Source organism: Polistes dominula, unplaced genomic scaffold (genome assembly GCF_049000335.1).
Source record: "Polistes dominula isolate Pdom_NZ unplaced genomic scaffold, Pdom_raw_medaka contig_17, whole genome shotgun sequence".
NCBI lineage: Eukaryota > Metazoa > Arthropoda > Insecta > Hymenoptera > Vespidae > Polistes > Polistes dominula.
The window spans coordinates 1186030-1203691 of NW_028301049.1; the positions used below are offsets into that span (position 1 = coordinate 1186030).

Genomic DNA, 17662 nt, shown 5'->3' on the forward strand with positions numbered 1-17662 from the left:
TATTATATTATATTATATATATATAATATAGATTTATATATTAAATTTATAATTTTATAATATTATAATATATTATATATATATATATATATTTTATTTATTAATTTTTATTATATTATTATTATTCTAGTAATTATTTATTATATTATTATTAATAATAAATATATAATATATATTAAATATATGTTATAATATATTCAATAATATTATTGTATTAGTCATTATTATTATAAAATACGAATAACACAGACGATAAAATTCATTAAAGAAAAATCAGAATCTACACGTGTCTCAAATTGATAAACATTCCAAATTAAAACTGGTACAAGAGATCATTTAATCTAATTTCGATAAGTTTTTTGTTATTGGTATAATAACACGAAAGTTATTATTAATCTTTTATGTTTGTCTTAAAGATAAGAGAAAATTCGAGAAACAATTTGTGTCAAATTCAATCGACTATTTCGAATTTTGTTGTAATTGCATTTATAAAAGGTATCAAGTTACAATGAGGAATCAATTTTCTTCAAACAAATATATCCTATCTTTAGTTTGCTGATATAAGTTAAGATCATAATTTTAAAAGAAAAATATATATATGTATATAAGAAATACGATATTATCTATCGAGCGAGTTAACATCAACAACTTTTCAACGTACACGTATCTATATAGATACATAATGTATACAGATACTTTCAGCTTGTATCTTTTTTTCTTTTTATATATAGTTAAGCGTATTTATCCAAGCATAAACATTAAGGACACTAACGCAGCTGTTACCGTACGGATTGAGAAGAAATGGACAAAAACAACGCATAATGTTCATTATTGTAACAACTTACTTATCTCGAAACTTCGATTTCGTATAACGTTGATCCTTATAAATTATTCAATTACAATTGTTTGTAAATAAATAAAGAAAGATTTTGCAAATTTATTTTCATCGAGAGATAAAAAGAATAAAATAAAAAGAAAAATAAAAACATAGCGTCGTTTGAAGATAAAAGTAAGCATAGTTCGGTTTTGATGCGCGTCGTACGTTACTGTGCAATACGCATGCGCAAACACTCGAGCTTATCCTATAAAAGAAGGGACGCGATAACTTCGCAGAAATTAGTATCGAATCGTACGTATAACTCTTTGCAACCATTATAAAGGTGAATTTAAAAAAAAAGAAAAAAAGTTGATATTTTTTTGGTGAAATCTTCATCATCATCTTAATCCTCAACTGCTGCATCTGCTGCAATTGCTATTGCTATTGTTGTTGTTGCTGTTTACTGCGACATATTATTTTTATCTAAATATCTTTCTTTGTGTGAAAAAAAAATTAAAAAAGCAGAAATTATGTCCGATAACTACTACGTCGACGAATATGAGCATTTCAACTACGATTACGACAAGCACATATTCACCGGTCACGGAGGGAAACAACGTTCAAAACGTGAAGCCGACGCTCATACCAATCATTTTGATCCGAGCGGCCATTCCAGAAAGATCGTAACGAAGCTAATGAATTCTGAACATAACAAAAGGCAACAAGGGAAGACCAAAGCGTAAATTATTTATTTTGGGTAAATTTCAATACCAATTTATATATACTTTATTTTTATTATTATTATTTTTTTTTCTTCATTTCGATTTCAAGGATAATCTATAATGTGTATATATATATATATATATGTAAACTTGATGACTAATAACGTTCACCTTGTCACTTCCATTGTCTTATTTTCTTTGTGCTAAAAAAGAAAACAAAAATAATACATTTAAATTATTAAATAACATTATAAGTTTGTTTTTTTATAATTATAATATATATTATAAAATATATAATGTATTTATTACGTCTTCATATTACGCAATAACAATTCGTTACCTTCTCAACCGTTGAAAATGAATAAATCGATCTTCCCGACATATATATATATATAACTACGTCTTACTTTTCTTATCGCGGCGGCCATTTTGAATGCAATCGCTGATTTACGCCCAACATTTTGCGAGAGAAATATTGCAATTAATTTAAAAGAAGAAAAAAAATCAAAACAAATACTTCGAATATTAAACGTATTTTTATTATTTGAAAATGTAATTTAATTAATTGTTATTTAAAAAAAAAAATTAACGAATTTATTTAATTATATAATTTAATCAAATATATAAAAACAATATAATTATTATTTATTATTGATTATTTAATTATATAATTAAATCAAATGTCAAATATGTATAAAAATATTTTTATATAATATTATATTATTATTATTATTATTATTAAATAATATAATTTATATTTAATATAATATAACAAATTTATATGTAATGTATAAAAATAAAAATATTTATGACTTTTCTTATGTTTGTTTTTGATTTGTTTCAGGTCTTTGACATTGGGGTCGCGGCGTATCTCGTAGAAAAAAGAAAAAAAAGGAGAGAGGATTATCTCATCTCACGACAATTTACCCTCTTCATTACAAGATTATAATTACGATGACGGACATTTTCTCAACGATTCAAATTTCCATGTTTGTCGAGAAATGAATGCATTTATTCATCTAATCTATCTCACAAACAAATTTTCATTCGCAATAAAATTTTGTAAGTAAGAATAGAAGATCGCGCGAGCTTATTATTAAATATATATGTGTATGAATATATCTAAATAATTATATTATATATCGTTTAATCTGTATTTCATAATTTATATGACGTAACTTTTTTTATTTCTTTCGTCATTATAATTTTTTTTTTTTTAGTTTTATCTTTTTCGAAATTATTATTAATATAATTATTATATCTATATATATATATATATATATATATATATACATAAAATAAGGGATTAGATAAAAAAGAAGATCTTTTAAAACGTTTACGTATATATGTATATGTAGGCACTTATGATGAAAATTTAACCCCTTAATACATAGTTTTTTTTTTTTTTTTATATATAAAAAAAAACACAATTTTGACATTGCCAATTGTCGATTATATTTAAGTGTGAAAAATGAGAGCAGTATAAGATACAACGCCGCTCGAATTATCTCGAGCGTGCAAAATTTAGGTGGTTTAGCGCACTCAAATTAACTCGAGCATATGACCCTTAAGGGGTTAGTCAATTTACAATTATGTCAATTTATAATTATGTCAATTTATATTTAACAAAATCTAGTTCTTGTTTCAAAATACCAGTTAAAAGGAATTCTGTTGATTGCACAGTTGTACCACTCGGCGCTTTTGCCAACCATTTTTTTGTTTTATCCAAATCTTTTTCAATACTTATAATTACAGTTTTAGTTGGCAAATTCAAAGGTGCACGTAAAAAAGATTTACCTCCACACGACGCAATTATAGCTACAAATAAAAACAAATCATTTGATTTAATTATTATTTTTGGTATAAGTATAGACAATATATAAATATATAATATATAGGACTCACTTCTTAATTCTGATACAGGTGGTGAGATTATATTTGGAGTTAATAATACTGTATAACCATCTAACAATTGTCGTTCTTTAGCGTTTTCCAAACTTTTTCTTAATCTAAATCCATATTTTGCTTCCATAGCTGGATCCTTTAATAAATAATTGTTCAAATCTAAGAAATAACCAGCACGTTTGCTTTCTAATAACCAATTGACTGATACTATTGGCACAGCTTTTGCTAATGTGCACAGAAATTTAGTTGTCCTACGTATTTTGTCCGTAACTAATACAGTACACTCAGAAGGATCGTTCACCTTAACACCACCTAAACAACAAAAATCATATTTCAGTTAAATTAAACATACAATTATAAATTATAATTAATTGATATTTATTATAAAATAAAGTACCTAATGATTTTAATATTTTCACATAATCGTCATCTGTTACACCGGTAAAAAGAACTTTTTCTTTTGCAGTAGAAAATGATACATTCGGACTAACATTAGTTAAATATTTCGAAACATCCGATGTATTTATATTAATTTTTACATCCATTAAAATGTCATCCTCTATTTTTTTCTTTTTCTCGAAATAGTTGTATTATTTTGATTGATCTCTTTTTTCATACTTGTTGACCGTGTAAGTGAAGAATTTCGCGTTGATGGTGGAGATTTTGTATCTTTATCCTTGGTGGTCAATGAATCATCTCTAATGGAATCAAGTGACGATTGTAAAGAACTATTTTTACCTAATTTCTTTCGTTTGGCTCTTGATGATACTGGTACATTGTGTTTTTCATTACTAGTTTCACGTTTACGTGAAATGTTATTACTATTTATCAACGAATTGTCATCCAAATTGACATCAGATATTTTACGTTTTCGTGAACTAATATTTTTCAACGTTTCACTATCGTTAATCAAAGAAATGTTCATGATCATGGCAATTTCTTGCGACTCTTCTCCCATTTCTTCTTCAGATGTGTCATTTTTATTCTCCTTTTCTTTATTGGTCATTGATCCAGAACTACTTTTTGTTCTTTCGTTTGTATTATTTCTAGTATTTTTTTTGTTTCTTTTACTTTTCGTATTAACTTCAGGTTTATCGGTTGAACTTTTAATATCGCTAACTACGTTTTCTTTCTTCTTTGATCTTTTACTCATCGAATGACCCGATTTATTATTATCTATCTGTGATATCGTATTCGTAGTAGTCTTGTGGAAATTTTTGTCACTTTTTCTTAACGTCGTATCCGCTTCATTCTTCTTGTCGACAGATTTACTTTTAGAACTTTTAGACGTTGTGTCAGATTTGTTAACAGTTTTTGAATTATTATACGTTCTTCTAGACTTATTCGTTCGTTTTACAATCTTCACAGGCGTTGCTGAATTTGAAAGAGTACCAGATATATTAACCTCTGGCAATCGAGATAAAATGTCATCATCTTCTTCTTCTTGTACATCACTCTGCAAATTGGATTTAGCTAATTTAAACGTTTTACTATTTGTAATTTCGATTTCTCCGATTATTTGCGTACTAGCTGTCTCATAATCGATATCTTCTATACTAGAACTACATTTTTTTATGTCAATTTTATTTGCTTGTAATTTTTTAACTGAATCGGAACGATTGTTACTTTCTATATTTATTATTTGCGTATCTAAAGTTTCAATATTGTCAAGATCATTTATCTTTTCTTCAGCTTGTCGTTTGTTTGAATTTGGAATTCTATCTGGTGAGGTTATATCAATGACATTTATTTTTTTTATTATTTTCTTTAACCGAAGGCGAAGAATTATTTTTCGATCGAAGACGTTTGGTTGCCGATGCAATATCTCTTTCTATGCTATTCAATTTGTTTACTTGATCATCCTGAGCATTTGTTTTTCTTATAGGTGTACTCGTAGAACCAACTTTGTCGCAGTTTTGTTCCAATGTTGCTGTGTTATCGATATTACTAACATCTTCCTCTTCTTGTTTTTCCATTTCTTTTTGTAACGATGAATCTTGGATACTTTTCAAATATGAATCGATATTAACGTGCTGCGTAGCAGCATCAAATATATCATCCGATTCGTAACTTATGCTACGTTCGTTTTGATCGCATAAACTGTTTACTTCTTCGCATGAAACTGTTCTTTCTGTACTAACACTTTGTTTGCCAATATTTTGCAATGTTTCTCGAATTAACCGATTTTTGGATGAAAAAGAAGTAATCAATTTTTTGGAACATTCTTGTATATTCGTAATTGAACAATTACTTTTATTCGAAGTTGAATTAGGAGTCTAAAAAAAAAAAAAAAAAAGAGAAATAATTGTATTTCTTTTGTAATAACAGTTTGTTTTCGTTTCTCTAGTTATATTGTTTGATATATTAATTATTATCATTACCAATAATCTATCCGGAGTTTTTGAATTTCGAACTGTTACGTTATGTTGACGGTTACTACGTTCAGGAGTTTCGGGGATGGTTAATTCCTTGCTTGAGTGACATACTTTATAAATTACTTTTACCCTTCCAAATTGTATCGTACTATTATCCTTTAATTCATAATAACGCTTAGGACGTAGAACAACCTAAAATAAAAAATATGATTTTAGGTTATATTGATTAATTAACATAATAATTATATTTCTTGAAAATTTATACAAATTTGACCTATGTATAAATGAAATTAATAGAACTTACATTATTCAGTATTGTTTTATTAGAAGAATTCAAATCACTTATCCATGAGGTAGATGGATATGTATGTGTTTCTATCTCTGCATGAAATTTTGATATACTCTATAATTAAAAATATTGTTAGTAAAAAAGAAAGAAAAAAGGAAATATAAATATAATTATTCATTAAATATAACAAATAAAATACCTGATCATCCAACTGAATATGACAGTTAGAATGACGTCCTATATTAGTTATTCCTTTATAAATAGGATATGATTTAAAATTGACCTTCAATTCACCAACCTAAAATATTAAACATTATTTATATTATCCAATTATCGTTGAAAATAAATTTGATAAATTTTCATTTAATTTATTACCTGTATATTTTGTATTTTTTCTGGTTCTATTTCAATCTTTTGTGTAGCTAAATCGTCATAATCATAAGGTTGAGTTGCTAACAGATCCATATTAAGTTACTGTTTAAAATGTACAAATGTTTAGTTTCTTAATTAACACAGATATATATCTTGAAAATATTCATCATAAATAATTAATATCAACGAAAAATGTGATTATTTATATTTAATACGTATTACTTTTGCACAATGAAAACACACATTTATTCGAAAGTTGTAGTATTATGTGAAAGTTTGCACAAGTAATAACTGTCTCTTATTAATGTCTCTTACAATATGAAGTCTCAGGTGTGATTTAAATAAACAATTGTTTTCAGTTATAATAAGATAAATTAACCTTTACCAAACGTTGTCGTTCTAGAAACACGCTTTCCCTTTGTAAAAAGTAACTAGGCAAAGTAATTGCTACAGCAGCGCCACTTGCATTTAACTGCCATTTTAGCTAGATTCGCCATATTGTTTACATTATCCAATCAACAGCGAAAAATTCTAGTGTACTTTTTCAATTCACGAATTCAATTTCATTTTGTTATCTTTATTTAATATGTCATTATAATTTGTACTCTTGTAAGTAATTATTATATTTTTTTCAAAAAATAATATATAAAATATGTTATATAATACATTTAATATATATATATATATATATAGATATAAAATGTATAAAATGATTTTGTATAAAAATATTTTGAATATGTATGTGCGCGTTGTTAAGGTTATTCTTTTATTTCTGATAATTTAACAAGAAGATTATCCTTTGATACGTTATCACCTACCGAATATAAAACATCTTCGACAACTCCATCAATAGATGCTTTAATTACGTGCTGTAATATAAAAATAATAATGAAATTTGTTGAACGTTATTGTACAAATGAAATTATAAATAAAATATTTGTATAAATTTGAATCAACTTACTTCCATTTTCATAGCTACGATAACAACTAATGAATCACCTTGTTGAACCTTATCACCTTTTTTAACAAATATTTTTTCTATTATACCAGACATAGGACTAATTGCTGCCGAAGGATTTAATTCAACAGATTTGTTAAGTTCCGTTACAAATTTAGGATTGGGTATATTCACTTGCCATTCTTGTGTCTAAAAAAGATAAACTTTTAAAGTATGAACATTTAATTATAAATAATTAGGAATTAATTGATTAACTTACATTGGTAAATAAATGCAATTTATTTCCAAGTTTGGTAACTCTTGTTCTCGTAATTAATCCGTCTATTTCTATATTTAATTCTAGTGCATTATTTATTTTCTTCAATGTACCACGTACTTGTCTCCATGGGCCAATATTGTTAACTCTCATAGAATATATTTCAGGTTCGACATATTTAACACTAACTTCCATATTCTGATCATTGACGGTAAAGTTCAATGTTCTATTTAATATATGATTATATCTATAACCAGTTTCTGTAGCAAATGGACTAAAAGGATTATTCGTTTTGAAAGATATAACTAAAGCATTCATTTCTTCGTATAAAATTAGTGCAAGAGCACTTTGCATCAATATGCTATTAGGAATACGTAAATCTGTAAATAATTCTTTACTATTTTCCTCTATAAAACCCGTATGAACTTCACCATTTTGAAACTTAGGATGAGAACATATATCTTTAATGAATTCAATATTTGTATCAAGCCCAGCTACCTAAAAACATTTGATTTTTTTTTCATAAAACAACAATACTTTTCATCTCTCGATTAATATGTTCTCTTATTCTAAATTTATAAACTTACATTATATTCGCTAAGTTTAGATTTAAGAATTCTAAGCGCTTCATTTCTGTTAGCTCCCCAAACAACTAATTTAGCTATCATCGGATCATAATGAACCAATACATCGTCGTTTTCCTTAACACCAGTTTCAACTCTAACAGTTTCCGATGTTTCAGGAGTTCTCAAATAAGACAAATGTCCTGCACCAGGTAAAAAACCATTTCTTGGACTCTGTAATAAAATAAAATGATAAGACATTAATTTATAGATTTAGGTATTGACATGCATAATTAAATATTTACTTCAGCATAGATCCTAGTTTCAAAAGCGTGTCCATGAAGATGGATTTCTTCTTGCTTTAAAGGAAGTATTTCACCAGCAGCTACTTTTAATTGCCATTCTACTAGATCCAATCGCGTAATTGCTTCCGTAACAGGATGTTCTACCTGAAGACGTGTATTCATTTCCATAAAGTGGAAATTGTAGTTAATTGGATCCATGATAAATTCTACGGTACCAGCTCCGACATAACCAACAGCTTTTGCAGCACGAACAGCAGTTTCTCCTAATTCTATTCGTAATTCTGGAGATATACCAGGCTACATGACATATGCAGTACATTAAATTTAAGATTTGATCTCTATTCATTTAATTATTTGTTATCTTACTTTTTAATTAAATATTGTCTTTTATAATAATGCAAGATAACATACAGCAGGTGCTTCTTCAATAACTTTTTGATGTCTCCTTTGAATAGAACAATCTCTTTCAAATAAGTAAACCGCATTGCCATGTTTGTCTGCAAATATTTGTACCTCAACGTGTCTCGGTTTTTCAACGTATTGTTCCAAAAGAACAGCAGAATCACCAAATGCTTTTTGTGATTCAGTTCTTGCCGATTCTAAAGCATCCAAAAATCCATTTTCATTTAGAACAATCCTCATACCTTTGCCACCTCCACCACGTATCGCTTTTATCATTAATGGGAAACCAATTTTTTTGGCTTCTGATAGCAAAGTTTCATTGGATTGATCGTCCCCATGATAACCTGTTGAAAAGTTATTCAAATAATATATGATATATAATATATTTTGTAAAACTGTAATCAACTGAATACCTTCTATGACAGGTACCCCAGCATTAGCCATGATTTTCTTAGATTTATTTTTTATACCCATATCTCTAATCGCACTTGCAGGAGGTCCAATAAAAATGACATTTTCTTTTTGACATAATTCTGCAAATTCAGTATTTTCTGAAAGAAAACCATATCCTGGATGTATAGCTTGACATTTTGATTGTTTAGCGACAGATATTATTTTGTCTTGTCTTAAATAACTTTGACTAGATTGTGCTGGACCGATACAATATGCTTCATCGGCAAGATTCACGTGCATTGCATTTCTATCTGCATCACTGTACACCGCTACAGTTTTGATTCCTAATCTTTTGGCTGTTCGCGATATTCGACATGCTATTTCTCCTCTGTTTGCAATAAGTACCTGAACAATGTTAACAAATGTTATTTTATTCAAATACTATTGAAAATAAGAAATAAATGAGATGAATGAATCTTACTTTATCAATTTTGACAAGCTGCTTAGGATTAGTAGTTTGTGAATACGTCTTCGAGGTTAATAAATTCCTATAAGAAAACAATCATTATATATTATATATATATGATAATATTAATAAAAATATTTATTTTGAATAATTCCTTACGTTTTTAATAAAAGTTGAACTTTTCTAGAATGATACATGATTTTTATAGTTGTATATTGTAACATAATATTTAATACTCTGCTCTAACAAGTTACAATCTTTATAAGTATCATAATTATATCACTACAGAGTAAAGATGAATGCGTTATTTAGATCATCGTCATTTTCACATTTAATTGTTGTTACAAGGGTTATACACCATCATCTGAATGAAGAAATAAAACAAGCCATATCTATGAATATTTTTCATTTCACAATATATATTATCTTTCAAATATATATTCAAATAACTGAATACATGAATAAGTGCTTATTGAGTAATCCATTTGTCAAAGTTCACTTAGTATAATGTACTGATTAGAAAAGATATATTATCTGTTTATATATGATAACTCAAAGTATACTATATATATATATATATAATGTTTAACGTTTTATTTATTCATTTTATAAAAAAAATGTAGCTAAACAATATGTCAATATTTATACATTTTTTTATTTTTAAATAAATTTGATCATTGGTTAGAAAAAAAAAAAAATATTTGGCCCTTGGGGGGATCGAACCCGCGACCTTCGCGTTATTAGCACGACGCTCTAACCAACTGAGCTAAAAGGCCAGTTGAAAGAGGTTCTGCAATAATAAAACTTGTCTCTCACCATGTATTATTTTGATTAATTCAGTTGCTATATATTATATATAAATATATTGTGTGTGTGTATATAATTATGAAAATGATTTAACAATAAATCAAAAATTAAAAAACATAAGTTTATCAGTTATTTTTAAATCATATTAGTTTAAGCTAAAGTAATTCAATGTAATTTTTACGATATTCATGAAAAATGAATAGTGCTTGTTATTTCAATATTATATGGAATTCATTTATGTTAGTTTTTAAATATAATTCTTGAAATATCTTGAAAAACAAGAAATATATGACATAGACTATTTTCATATATATATTTATGATTCAAATAATATTGCTTTTATATGCATAATATTCTTACAGTAAGATAAATCTTAGAAACATTTGTTAATGTTTAAGTATTTATTAGATATTACAATAATTAACAAATATTAAATAGCACGTATTACAATTGGGTCTTCTCTGATTGTGTATTGACTTTTTTTAATGGAGAATATAATAAACCTAAAAGTACACAATCTGCTTCTAAGATAGTAGTGTCTGTAGTTGCACCTAAAAACCTTGCAGATAATTCCAAGTCTTTTATCTTTAAAGCTACCAATGAACCTCTAACATAAAATCTGAAATAAAATTTAATTTCAAATTATCAATCTGTTTGCTTGATAATATAATAAATATTGAAGTAAATAATAAATTACATACTCTCCATTTTTTAAAGGTCTGGTGCATACACAATGGAATTTCCATCCAAAATCTATGTACAAATCGTCGTTGACGGTTTTAAATATTTTCCCTACGACCCTCTTTCCTTCTGGATCTCCTAACTGCAACGTTATGACATGTAATACAAAATATAAATGTACAAATTTATAAATAGAAAAAACATACATTCATAAATTCTGACTGTCGTAGTAAAGAAGTAAATGTGGTTGGTCCTTTGGTTTCTTCTGGTGTATCAATTTTTGAAAACTTTTTAAATGTCTGTGCAAATCCACTCAACTTTATTTCTGGTTGTGCTACATCCTCAAGAGATTTCATTTCATTAGATTTGATATTAGAATTTGATTCATCAGATTTATTTAAAGAACTATCAGATGATTTTATTTCTTTAATCTCTATTTGAGTATTCTCAGTTTTGTTCATGCCATCGTCTGGAGGTTTTTCACTGCTGAATGATTTTATAAACGTTCTATTTGTTCTGATAATATTGATTAAACGTAATTGTTTCGATAATATATCAAATCGTTGCATTGTTTATAATAACAGATAATATATTTTTTCTTTTAATTTATAGGTTATATTTTTATAGGTTATATTTATAGGTTATAATTCTATTCTATGTTACTTCAGTTTAAATACCTAAAGTACTACTACTATCATTCGTGCTAGAGATTTATTTGGTTTTTATTTTTATAATTTTGGCTACATTGATATAACTCTACTAGGGAAATGTTAGGTATTGATATTGAAAAGTGCCGGTATAATGTGTAACACGCCGAATATCATTTTAGTATGATTAATACGATTATACAGAGTATATGATTTATTCCACAGTTTTTTTTAAATATATTAACAAATAAAACTATGAAATTAGGAACGCATCAAAAAATATTTATTGGATGGTAGGTGCGTATAGTTATTATTATGCTTTGAAAGAAATATAATAAATTTGAATGATTATTAGTATTTTAATTATTTATAACCTCAAATGTAAAAAAAAGAGTACAATTCTCAAGAGTTATTATTTCCACGTGTATAGTACGTTATTGAATTATTTCAAAATAAACTTAATGAATATTTTTTGTTTGTGAATATACTGATTATTGTAATAAATTATGTTACAGGGCTATAGTCATTTCTTTAGGAATATATAGCTTTAGCTTATCAAAAAAATACGTAGATGCCAAAAGATATGAGGTTATGAAAGTAAGACAGCGTATGAGGGAAATTGATATTGGAGAAGAATAAATTATTTATATAATACTCAATAATATCGAATTTATTCTAATTGAGTAAAAACAAAATAAAACAAAAAAAGAAAGAACAAAATGGCAGCTCTACCGCATTTAGATGAAGAAAAACTCAAAATGGTTCAAGATTTGGAATTAGAAATGATGTCTGACATGTATAATCGTATGTTATCGGCTTGTCATAGAAAATGTATCCCACCAAAATATAGTGAAGCAGAATTGGGAAAAGGAGAATCAATATGTTTAGATCGTTGTGTAGCTAAATATTTAGACGTTCATGAACGTGTAGGAAAGAAACTTACACAAATGTCTATGCAAGAAGATAATTTTATGAAAAATAAAGTCAACTAACAACCAAAGAAAGAAAAGTTAAATTATCCATCATGTATTTTTTATTTGCTGAATGATAATGGTGCTAAAATTCATTGAAATCATTTCTTTCTTACTGACATTACTTATTCGAATAGAAGTGAACAGTGAGTTGTCATATTGTAACATTATCGTTGTTGCAAAGCATTCAATTATGGTAGTTCATGCGTAATAATATAATGACAAATAAAGTACAACTTTGTATTTAATTATCAAATTGTTAATAAAGTTATACTTTAGAAATATTTATTAGGAAAAAAAAAAACGGTTATCTTTTTGTTATTTTTATAAATGATTTTTATCAATTTTGTTTTTTTTTTCATTTAAATTAACGATTGAACCTAACATTCAGCATTTTAGTCTTATCCATACAGTGAACATAAATTTATTTATTATAATCTTATAAATTTGCGAAAATATGTTATTGAATAACAATTATGTTGAAACAATGTAATACAAAATTGAAAGAACAGAAAAATATTGCACGTATACATGTGTTTATATATATATGATATATATAAACATAAATAAATTCAATGGTATTGTAGAAAAAATTTATTTCTGTAATACATATTTGTAAATAGAAAAACTAACAAAGAAATTAAACAACTTCCAATAATTATGACAAACACAATGATTTTTTTTTTCATTATCGTTAATAATGAATTATATTACAAATCTGAAAGTTTTTTTCATCAATGTCTATAGATTTGAATACATTACAAAAATTGATCTCAATTATATCTTTGTTTTCGTCGTAAAGTTATTAGGCACAATTTACACACATTATTTTTGTCCTTCGTTGTCCGAGCTTTGTATCACACGTGTGTGTGTGATATATTTAAATAATATTACATTATTTCCAATTAACCCGCAGTTTTATCTTTTATTGGACGAGGTATCGCTAAAATTAACGTATGTTGTCCACCACCAGAAACTTGTATTATTGATTTGCCTTCTAATTGTTTTCCTTTAACTAGTTGAGGTTCTTCTACATCTTCTTCCGCTCCTGTACCTAGTTGTCCACTTGTTCCCATTCCCCACGCATATAGATCTCCTAAAATGATCAGAAAGAGAATAAGGAATAAATCTTAAGATTTACATTTACAATATGTATATAAAAATCATTATAATGCATGTAGTATATATATATATATATATATATATTTAAATACCTAATTCTGTAACTGCGAAAGATTGTGCGCTACCAGCTGCTATATCGATACATTTCATAGAACTTAAAGCGGAAACTAAAGTTAATTCTTTAGCATCCGAGCAGTTAGGTCCAAGGCCCAGACGACCATATTCTTTACGACCCATTACAAAAACTTGACCTACATCATCTAAAGCGATTGTATGATGTTGACCGCTACTGATATGCCTCCATACTTTCCCACTGAAAGTTTTCGATACTTGTGGATGAAAATGAGTTGATGGTTCGTTTAGACCTTAAAGAAAGGCATTGATATTAGATTTATATTCTTGTATCATGATAAATGTTAATAAATATAAATTAAGATATTTACCAATTTGATAATAATTGTTTAAACCAAAAACATATATATCTCCTTTACTATATTCTTTTAGGAAAGTACAATATGTACCAGCCCATATATCATTAAATTCTAATTTTTTAGTAATTTTAAATTCAACTATTCCAGGTGTTAACAAAGGTCCTATACCATGACGACTATTTCTACTAGCGGTTCTGGCAGCCATTCGTCCTAATTGACCTTGCTCGCCGCAACCACAGGTATATACATTTCCAGATTCACTAAGTAATACTAAATGATCAGCACCCGATGCTACTTTAACTATTTTAACATTAGGTAACAATTCTATAGGAAGTCTTTCATTTCCTTTTAACGTCAAACCCATGGTACCATGAGAGTCCTAAAATATCATTCAAAAGTATGTAATATTAATTTCATATCTCGTTAGAAGATAAACAAGTTATTAGAAAGAATGATATATGACTTACTCTAAAAGAACCCCACGCGAAGACTCTACCATCTTCTAATAATGCAGCACTGTGAGAATCACCTGCTGTTACTTGAATAGCTTTAGCAGGTAAATCAACACAACCTGGGACAGTCTCCGAACCTTCTTTGGATGTATCCCTTCCAAGAGCCCCTTCATCGTTACATCCAAATGTTATTACTTCACCGGTTTGTCTTAAGCAAACATTGTGCATGCCTCCAGCTGCTACAGTTACTATATCTTGATATCCAGGAATAGTCGCAGGACGAATCTTTTCAATAACATCTTCTCCCAGACCAAGTTGTCCAACATCTCCTTGTCCGAATGCAAGTATATAACCGCCTGTATTGGATTGCCGTAAATTTGGTTTCAACTTTAAATCTGTCAAAGAGAAGTTACAGAGTATTTTATTCTATAGTTTAATAATATGTCATTGACCAAACTGAGAAAAAGAAGAATATATGAATAAATAAATAAAGACAAATAATTATTACGAGTTAACATGATCATAATTGTAAATATTTTTAAATCAATGAAATTTTAATGATTGTGAACTAAAAAGAAGAAAAAAAACCACATGCAATGACCCCCACACTAGCTTAGGTTATTAAAGAAACGGTACATTTAATCGTAACACGAACAATTGTTTATTGACACTGATAAGAATGAAATTAGAATATTATAGTTATAAAGTGCTAATGAAATTGTTACCTAGCTTTCCTCTTAGCTGTTTGGTCTTCTTTTGTCCCGTCGGTGGAACTTGGGCGGTTCGTTTCGTAGCTTTCCTTGGCGGCACTATAACATTTGTTAGGTTATGTTGATAAATGTTCTTTGAAAATATTTTTCATAACTGTTACACGTAGTCTTTATGGCATTTTTAATATTGCCGTACTAATACATACTAATATTTTCCAGCACTTGCTGTGGAATACGATAGTAATGTGTTTTTTACTTGATTGGCGCCAAAACTAGCAATGCTTCTTAATCTAAACGTCCGTTGTGCAACTCGCCGAAACCTAATGACGGATTTCCAACAGAGAAACGATCGTAGCGCGGGCAAATCCTTTTTCATATTGTATACTCTCATATTTTGTCTTTAAACGTAAATAAATAAATATTAAATAAGAGAATAATTTTTCATATTTATTTGAATATTTTCTTTTAATCATTTCTTTGTAAAAAAAAAGAAAAAGAAAAAGAAAATTAACGTTATAGATTTTCATTTGACTAGAATTGTTTTCTGATGTGTACGCCATGATACTTCCGGTTGTTTGCTTTAAAAACGATTTTCGCGCCAATTGATTGTCTCCTACTACCAGAAAAATAATCTAGGTAAGTTAAAAATGATTAATTTTCATTGTTAATTATTAAATATTTTCTTGTTAATGTTTAAATAAGATGAATGTGTAGTAGTCGGTGTGGCAATAACGAGTAAATAATAACTATCGATAACAGAAAAGAAATTCGAAAGAAATTATAAATAGAAATAAACACGATAACAACTGCAAATTCTTCTTCTTAGAAAATTAATTTCACTCAACGGTTTTCTGTTTACATTTTGTTAAAGATAAATGATAGCGTTTAGAATTTCAAATCTAACATATATATCTTATATTATTATAAATATATTATCGATATTTTGAAATCGATGAAGTATCGAACGGTAAATTTGATTTAAAATAACTCAATAAATCTTCCTTCTCATTAATATTGCAATTTATTTATTTTCGATCAAAATTTATATCTTTTTAAATAATAATAAATATATATATATATAATATATAAATAATTAATATATAATAAATAATATATAATAAAATAATTAATATATATTATGTGTACAACTTTGTTTCTGCTATTCTACTAAAAATGATTTATAAAAAAAAATGGCGGAAGCATACCAGGTGTGCCGGAAAGTTGATGTGGCACCGATCTTCCTATCTTTTGAATTTTCCCCATTGCTCGTAATCGGTCGCTAATCGTTTCTTGGGCCGCATTTAACGCTCTTGCCAATTGTTTTTGAGTTTGGGTTGGGTCTTCATCGAATAACTCCTGCAGTTTCGCATCTTCAAACTTTTTCGGTCTACCAGAACGTTTTTTGTCTTGCAGATCGAAATCACCACTTTTGAATTTTCGAAACCACGTCTCACAAGTTTTTAAGGTTGGAGCATGTTTACCGTAAGTTTCTACCAGGAAACGATGACTTTCAGCGGCTTTTTTCTTTTGATTAAATAAGAAAAGTAATGCGTGCCGCGAATGCACGTTTTCCGGCATGAAACTTGACATTTTCAAAGAGGTGCAGTGTTTATCCTACATGCGGGAGGAAAAAGTAACTAGGCAGCTAAATGTTGGTTATAACGTGCTGACTTATAGCATCCTTATAGATCGGCTTCTGTTGTTTGAATGAATAATGCTCAGTATGCCAAGAGTGGCTCGGGGCAAAATCCCTAGCACATCTTGTTGCCAACACGGTTGGCAGCGACGATTGCTGCGCTATCTGTCGGAGTGAGTAGGGAATTACGCTTTGGTCTCTACAGAGGTATAAATCTATGATGTCTTACTTTCGCAAAGTATAACCCGTATAGCTTTTAAAGCTTGATGTCAGTAGAATAAAATGACATATGTGTCAAATGATAACATTGCATACTCAAGCCTAGCGACATCTGTTAGAAAAACCGGTAATGACTTTCTGGCACACCTGGTAATCTTACACC

At 27.8% G+C, this 17662-nt stretch overlaps 6 protein-coding genes, 1 long non-coding RNA gene and 1 other non-coding gene across 11 annotated transcripts; 2 read left to right on the forward strand and 6 right to left on the reverse strand.

The window, feature by feature from the left end:
- The first annotated feature begins 1105 nt into the window (after window positions 1-1105).
- Window positions 1106-2689, forward strand: LOC107066061 (nuclear protein 1). The gene is made up of 2 exons (XM_015320315.2): window positions 1106-1574; window positions 2384-2689. Exon 1 carries the CDS (start codon window positions 1348-1350, stop codon window positions 1558-1560), a length of 213 nt encoding a protein of 70 aa, XP_015175801.1. The 5' UTR covers window positions 1106-1347; the 3' UTR covers window positions 1561-1574; window positions 2384-2689.
- On the reverse strand, window positions 1576-2376 carry LOC149031546 (uncharacterized). Its single transcript, XR_016177655.1, has 2 exons — window positions 1880-2376; window positions 1576-1742 (listed from the first exon to the last, which is right to left on the reverse strand). It is a non-coding gene; the product is annotated as an uncharacterized LOC149031546 (long non-coding RNA).
- Window positions 2384-7180, reverse strand: mu2 (mutator 2). Its single transcript, XM_089175609.1, is given in 7 exon segments — window positions 2384-3756; window positions 3842-4000; window positions 4003-5195; window positions 5197-6011; window positions 6124-6222; window positions 6308-6466; window positions 6469-7180. Coding segments are annotated over 7 exon segments (3141 nt in total). The 5' UTR covers window positions 6574-7180; the 3' UTR covers window positions 2384-3145.
- Mccc1 (Methylcrotonoyl-CoA carboxylase 1) lies at window positions 7079-10574 on the reverse strand. 3 transcript variants are annotated; one of them, XM_089175595.1, is made up of 10 exons: window positions 10281-10574; window positions 9983-10187; window positions 9839-9905; window positions 9378-9762; window positions 8974-9308; window positions 8563-8859; window positions 8282-8491; window positions 7698-8192; window positions 7442-7627; window positions 7079-7349 (listed from the first exon to the last, which is right to left on the reverse strand). In XM_089175595.1, the coding sequence occupies exons 2-10, from the start codon at window positions 10045-10047 to the stop codon at window positions 7239-7241; spliced, it is 2151 nt and encodes a 716-aa protein (XP_089031721.1). In that variant the 5' UTR covers window positions 10048-10187; window positions 10281-10574; the 3' UTR covers window positions 7079-7238. The 3 variants fall into 3 exon arrangements, with proteins under 3 accessions (XP_089031721.1, XP_089031722.1, XP_015175754.2); XM_089175596.1 differs by having other exon boundaries at window positions 10472-10568; XM_015320268.2 differs by having other exon boundaries at window positions 9983-10574.
- Window positions 10526-10599, reverse strand: TRNAI-AAU (transfer RNA isoleucine (anticodon AAU)). The gene has a single exon. It is a non-coding gene; the product is annotated as a tRNA-Ile (tRNA).
- Window positions 10600-11011: 412 nt separating this feature from the next.
- mRpS28 (mitochondrial ribosomal protein S28) lies at window positions 11012-12010 on the reverse strand. Its single transcript, XM_015320103.2, has 3 exons — window positions 11518-12010; window positions 11332-11453; window positions 11012-11249 (listed from the first exon to the last, which is right to left on the reverse strand). Exons 1-3 carry the CDS (start codon window positions 11878-11880, stop codon window positions 11075-11077), a joined length of 660 nt encoding a protein of 219 aa, XP_015175589.1. The 5' UTR covers window positions 11881-12010; the 3' UTR covers window positions 11012-11074.
- Window positions 12011-12109: 99 nt separating this feature from the next.
- Tim10 (translocase of inner membrane 10) lies at window positions 12110-12967 on the forward strand. Its single transcript, XM_089175523.1, has 2 exons — window positions 12110-12255; window positions 12474-12967. The coding sequence occupies exon 2, from the start codon at window positions 12678-12680 to the stop codon at window positions 12948-12950; it is 273 nt and encodes a 90-aa protein (XP_089031649.1). The 5' UTR covers window positions 12110-12255; window positions 12474-12677; the 3' UTR covers window positions 12951-12967.
- A 541-nt stretch (window positions 12968-13508) lies between these two features.
- Rcc1 (Regulator of chromosome condensation 1) lies at window positions 13509-17256 on the reverse strand. Of its 2 annotated transcripts, none has more exons than XM_015320289.2 (6): window positions 16850-17256; window positions 15660-15743; window positions 14950-15329; window positions 14495-14861; window positions 14144-14416; window positions 13509-14025 (listed from the first exon to the last, which is right to left on the reverse strand). In XM_015320289.2, exons 1-6 carry the CDS (start codon window positions 17232-17234, stop codon window positions 13835-13837), a joined length of 1680 nt encoding a protein of 559 aa, XP_015175775.1. In that variant the 5' UTR covers window positions 17235-17256; the 3' UTR covers window positions 13509-13834. The 2 variants fall into 2 exon arrangements, with proteins under 2 accessions (XP_015175775.1, XP_015175776.1); XM_015320290.2 differs by lacking the exon at window positions 16850-17256 and adding an exon at window positions 15851-16252.
- Window positions 17257-17662: the final 406 nt, after the last annotated feature.

Bases quoted from the DNA above. Each gene is read 5' to 3' on its own strand.
- LOC107066061 (XM_015320315.2), top strand. From the start codon at position 1,348: ATGTCCGATAACTACTACGTCGACGAATATGAGCATTTCAACTACGAT.
- Mccc1 (XM_089175595.1), bottom strand. From the start codon at position 10,047: ATGTTACAATATACAACTATAAAAATCATGTATCATTCTAGAAAAGTT. The intron at 8,860-8,973 runs GTATGTTATCTT...TATGTCATGTAG, and splicing joins TTATTGAAGAAGCACCTGCT to CCTGGTATATCTCCAGAATT. The intron at 7,628-7,697 runs GTAAGTTAATCA...TATCTTTTTTAG, and splicing joins AATTGCATTTATTTACCAAT to ACACAAGAATGGCAAGTGAA.
- mRpS28 (XM_015320103.2), bottom strand. From the start codon at position 11,880: ATGCAACGATTTGATATATTATCGAAACAATTACGTTTAATCAATATT. The intron at 11,454-11,517 runs GTATGTTTTTTC...ATAACGTTGCAG, and splicing joins GACAGTCAGAATTTATGAAT to TTAGGAGATCCAGAAGGAAA. The intron at 11,250-11,331 runs GTATGTAATTTA...ATTTTATTTCAG, and splicing joins AGACCTTTAAAAAATGGAGA to ATTTTATGTTAGAGGTTCAT.
- Tim10 (XM_089175523.1), top strand. From the start codon at position 12,678: ATGGCAGCTCTACCGCATTTAGATGAAGAAAAACTCAAAATGGTTCAA.
- Rcc1 (XM_015320289.2), bottom strand. From the start codon at position 17,234: ATGTCAAGTTTCATGCCGGAAAACGTGCATTCGCGGCACGCATTACTT. The intron at 15,330-15,659 runs GTAACAATTTCA...TCTCTTTGACAG, and splicing joins ACAGCTAAGAGGAAAGCTAG to ATTTAAAGTTGAAACCAAAT. The intron at 14,862-14,949 runs GTAAGTCATATA...ATGATATTTTAG, and splicing joins TCGCGTGGGGTTCTTTTAGA to GACTCTCATGGTACCATGGG.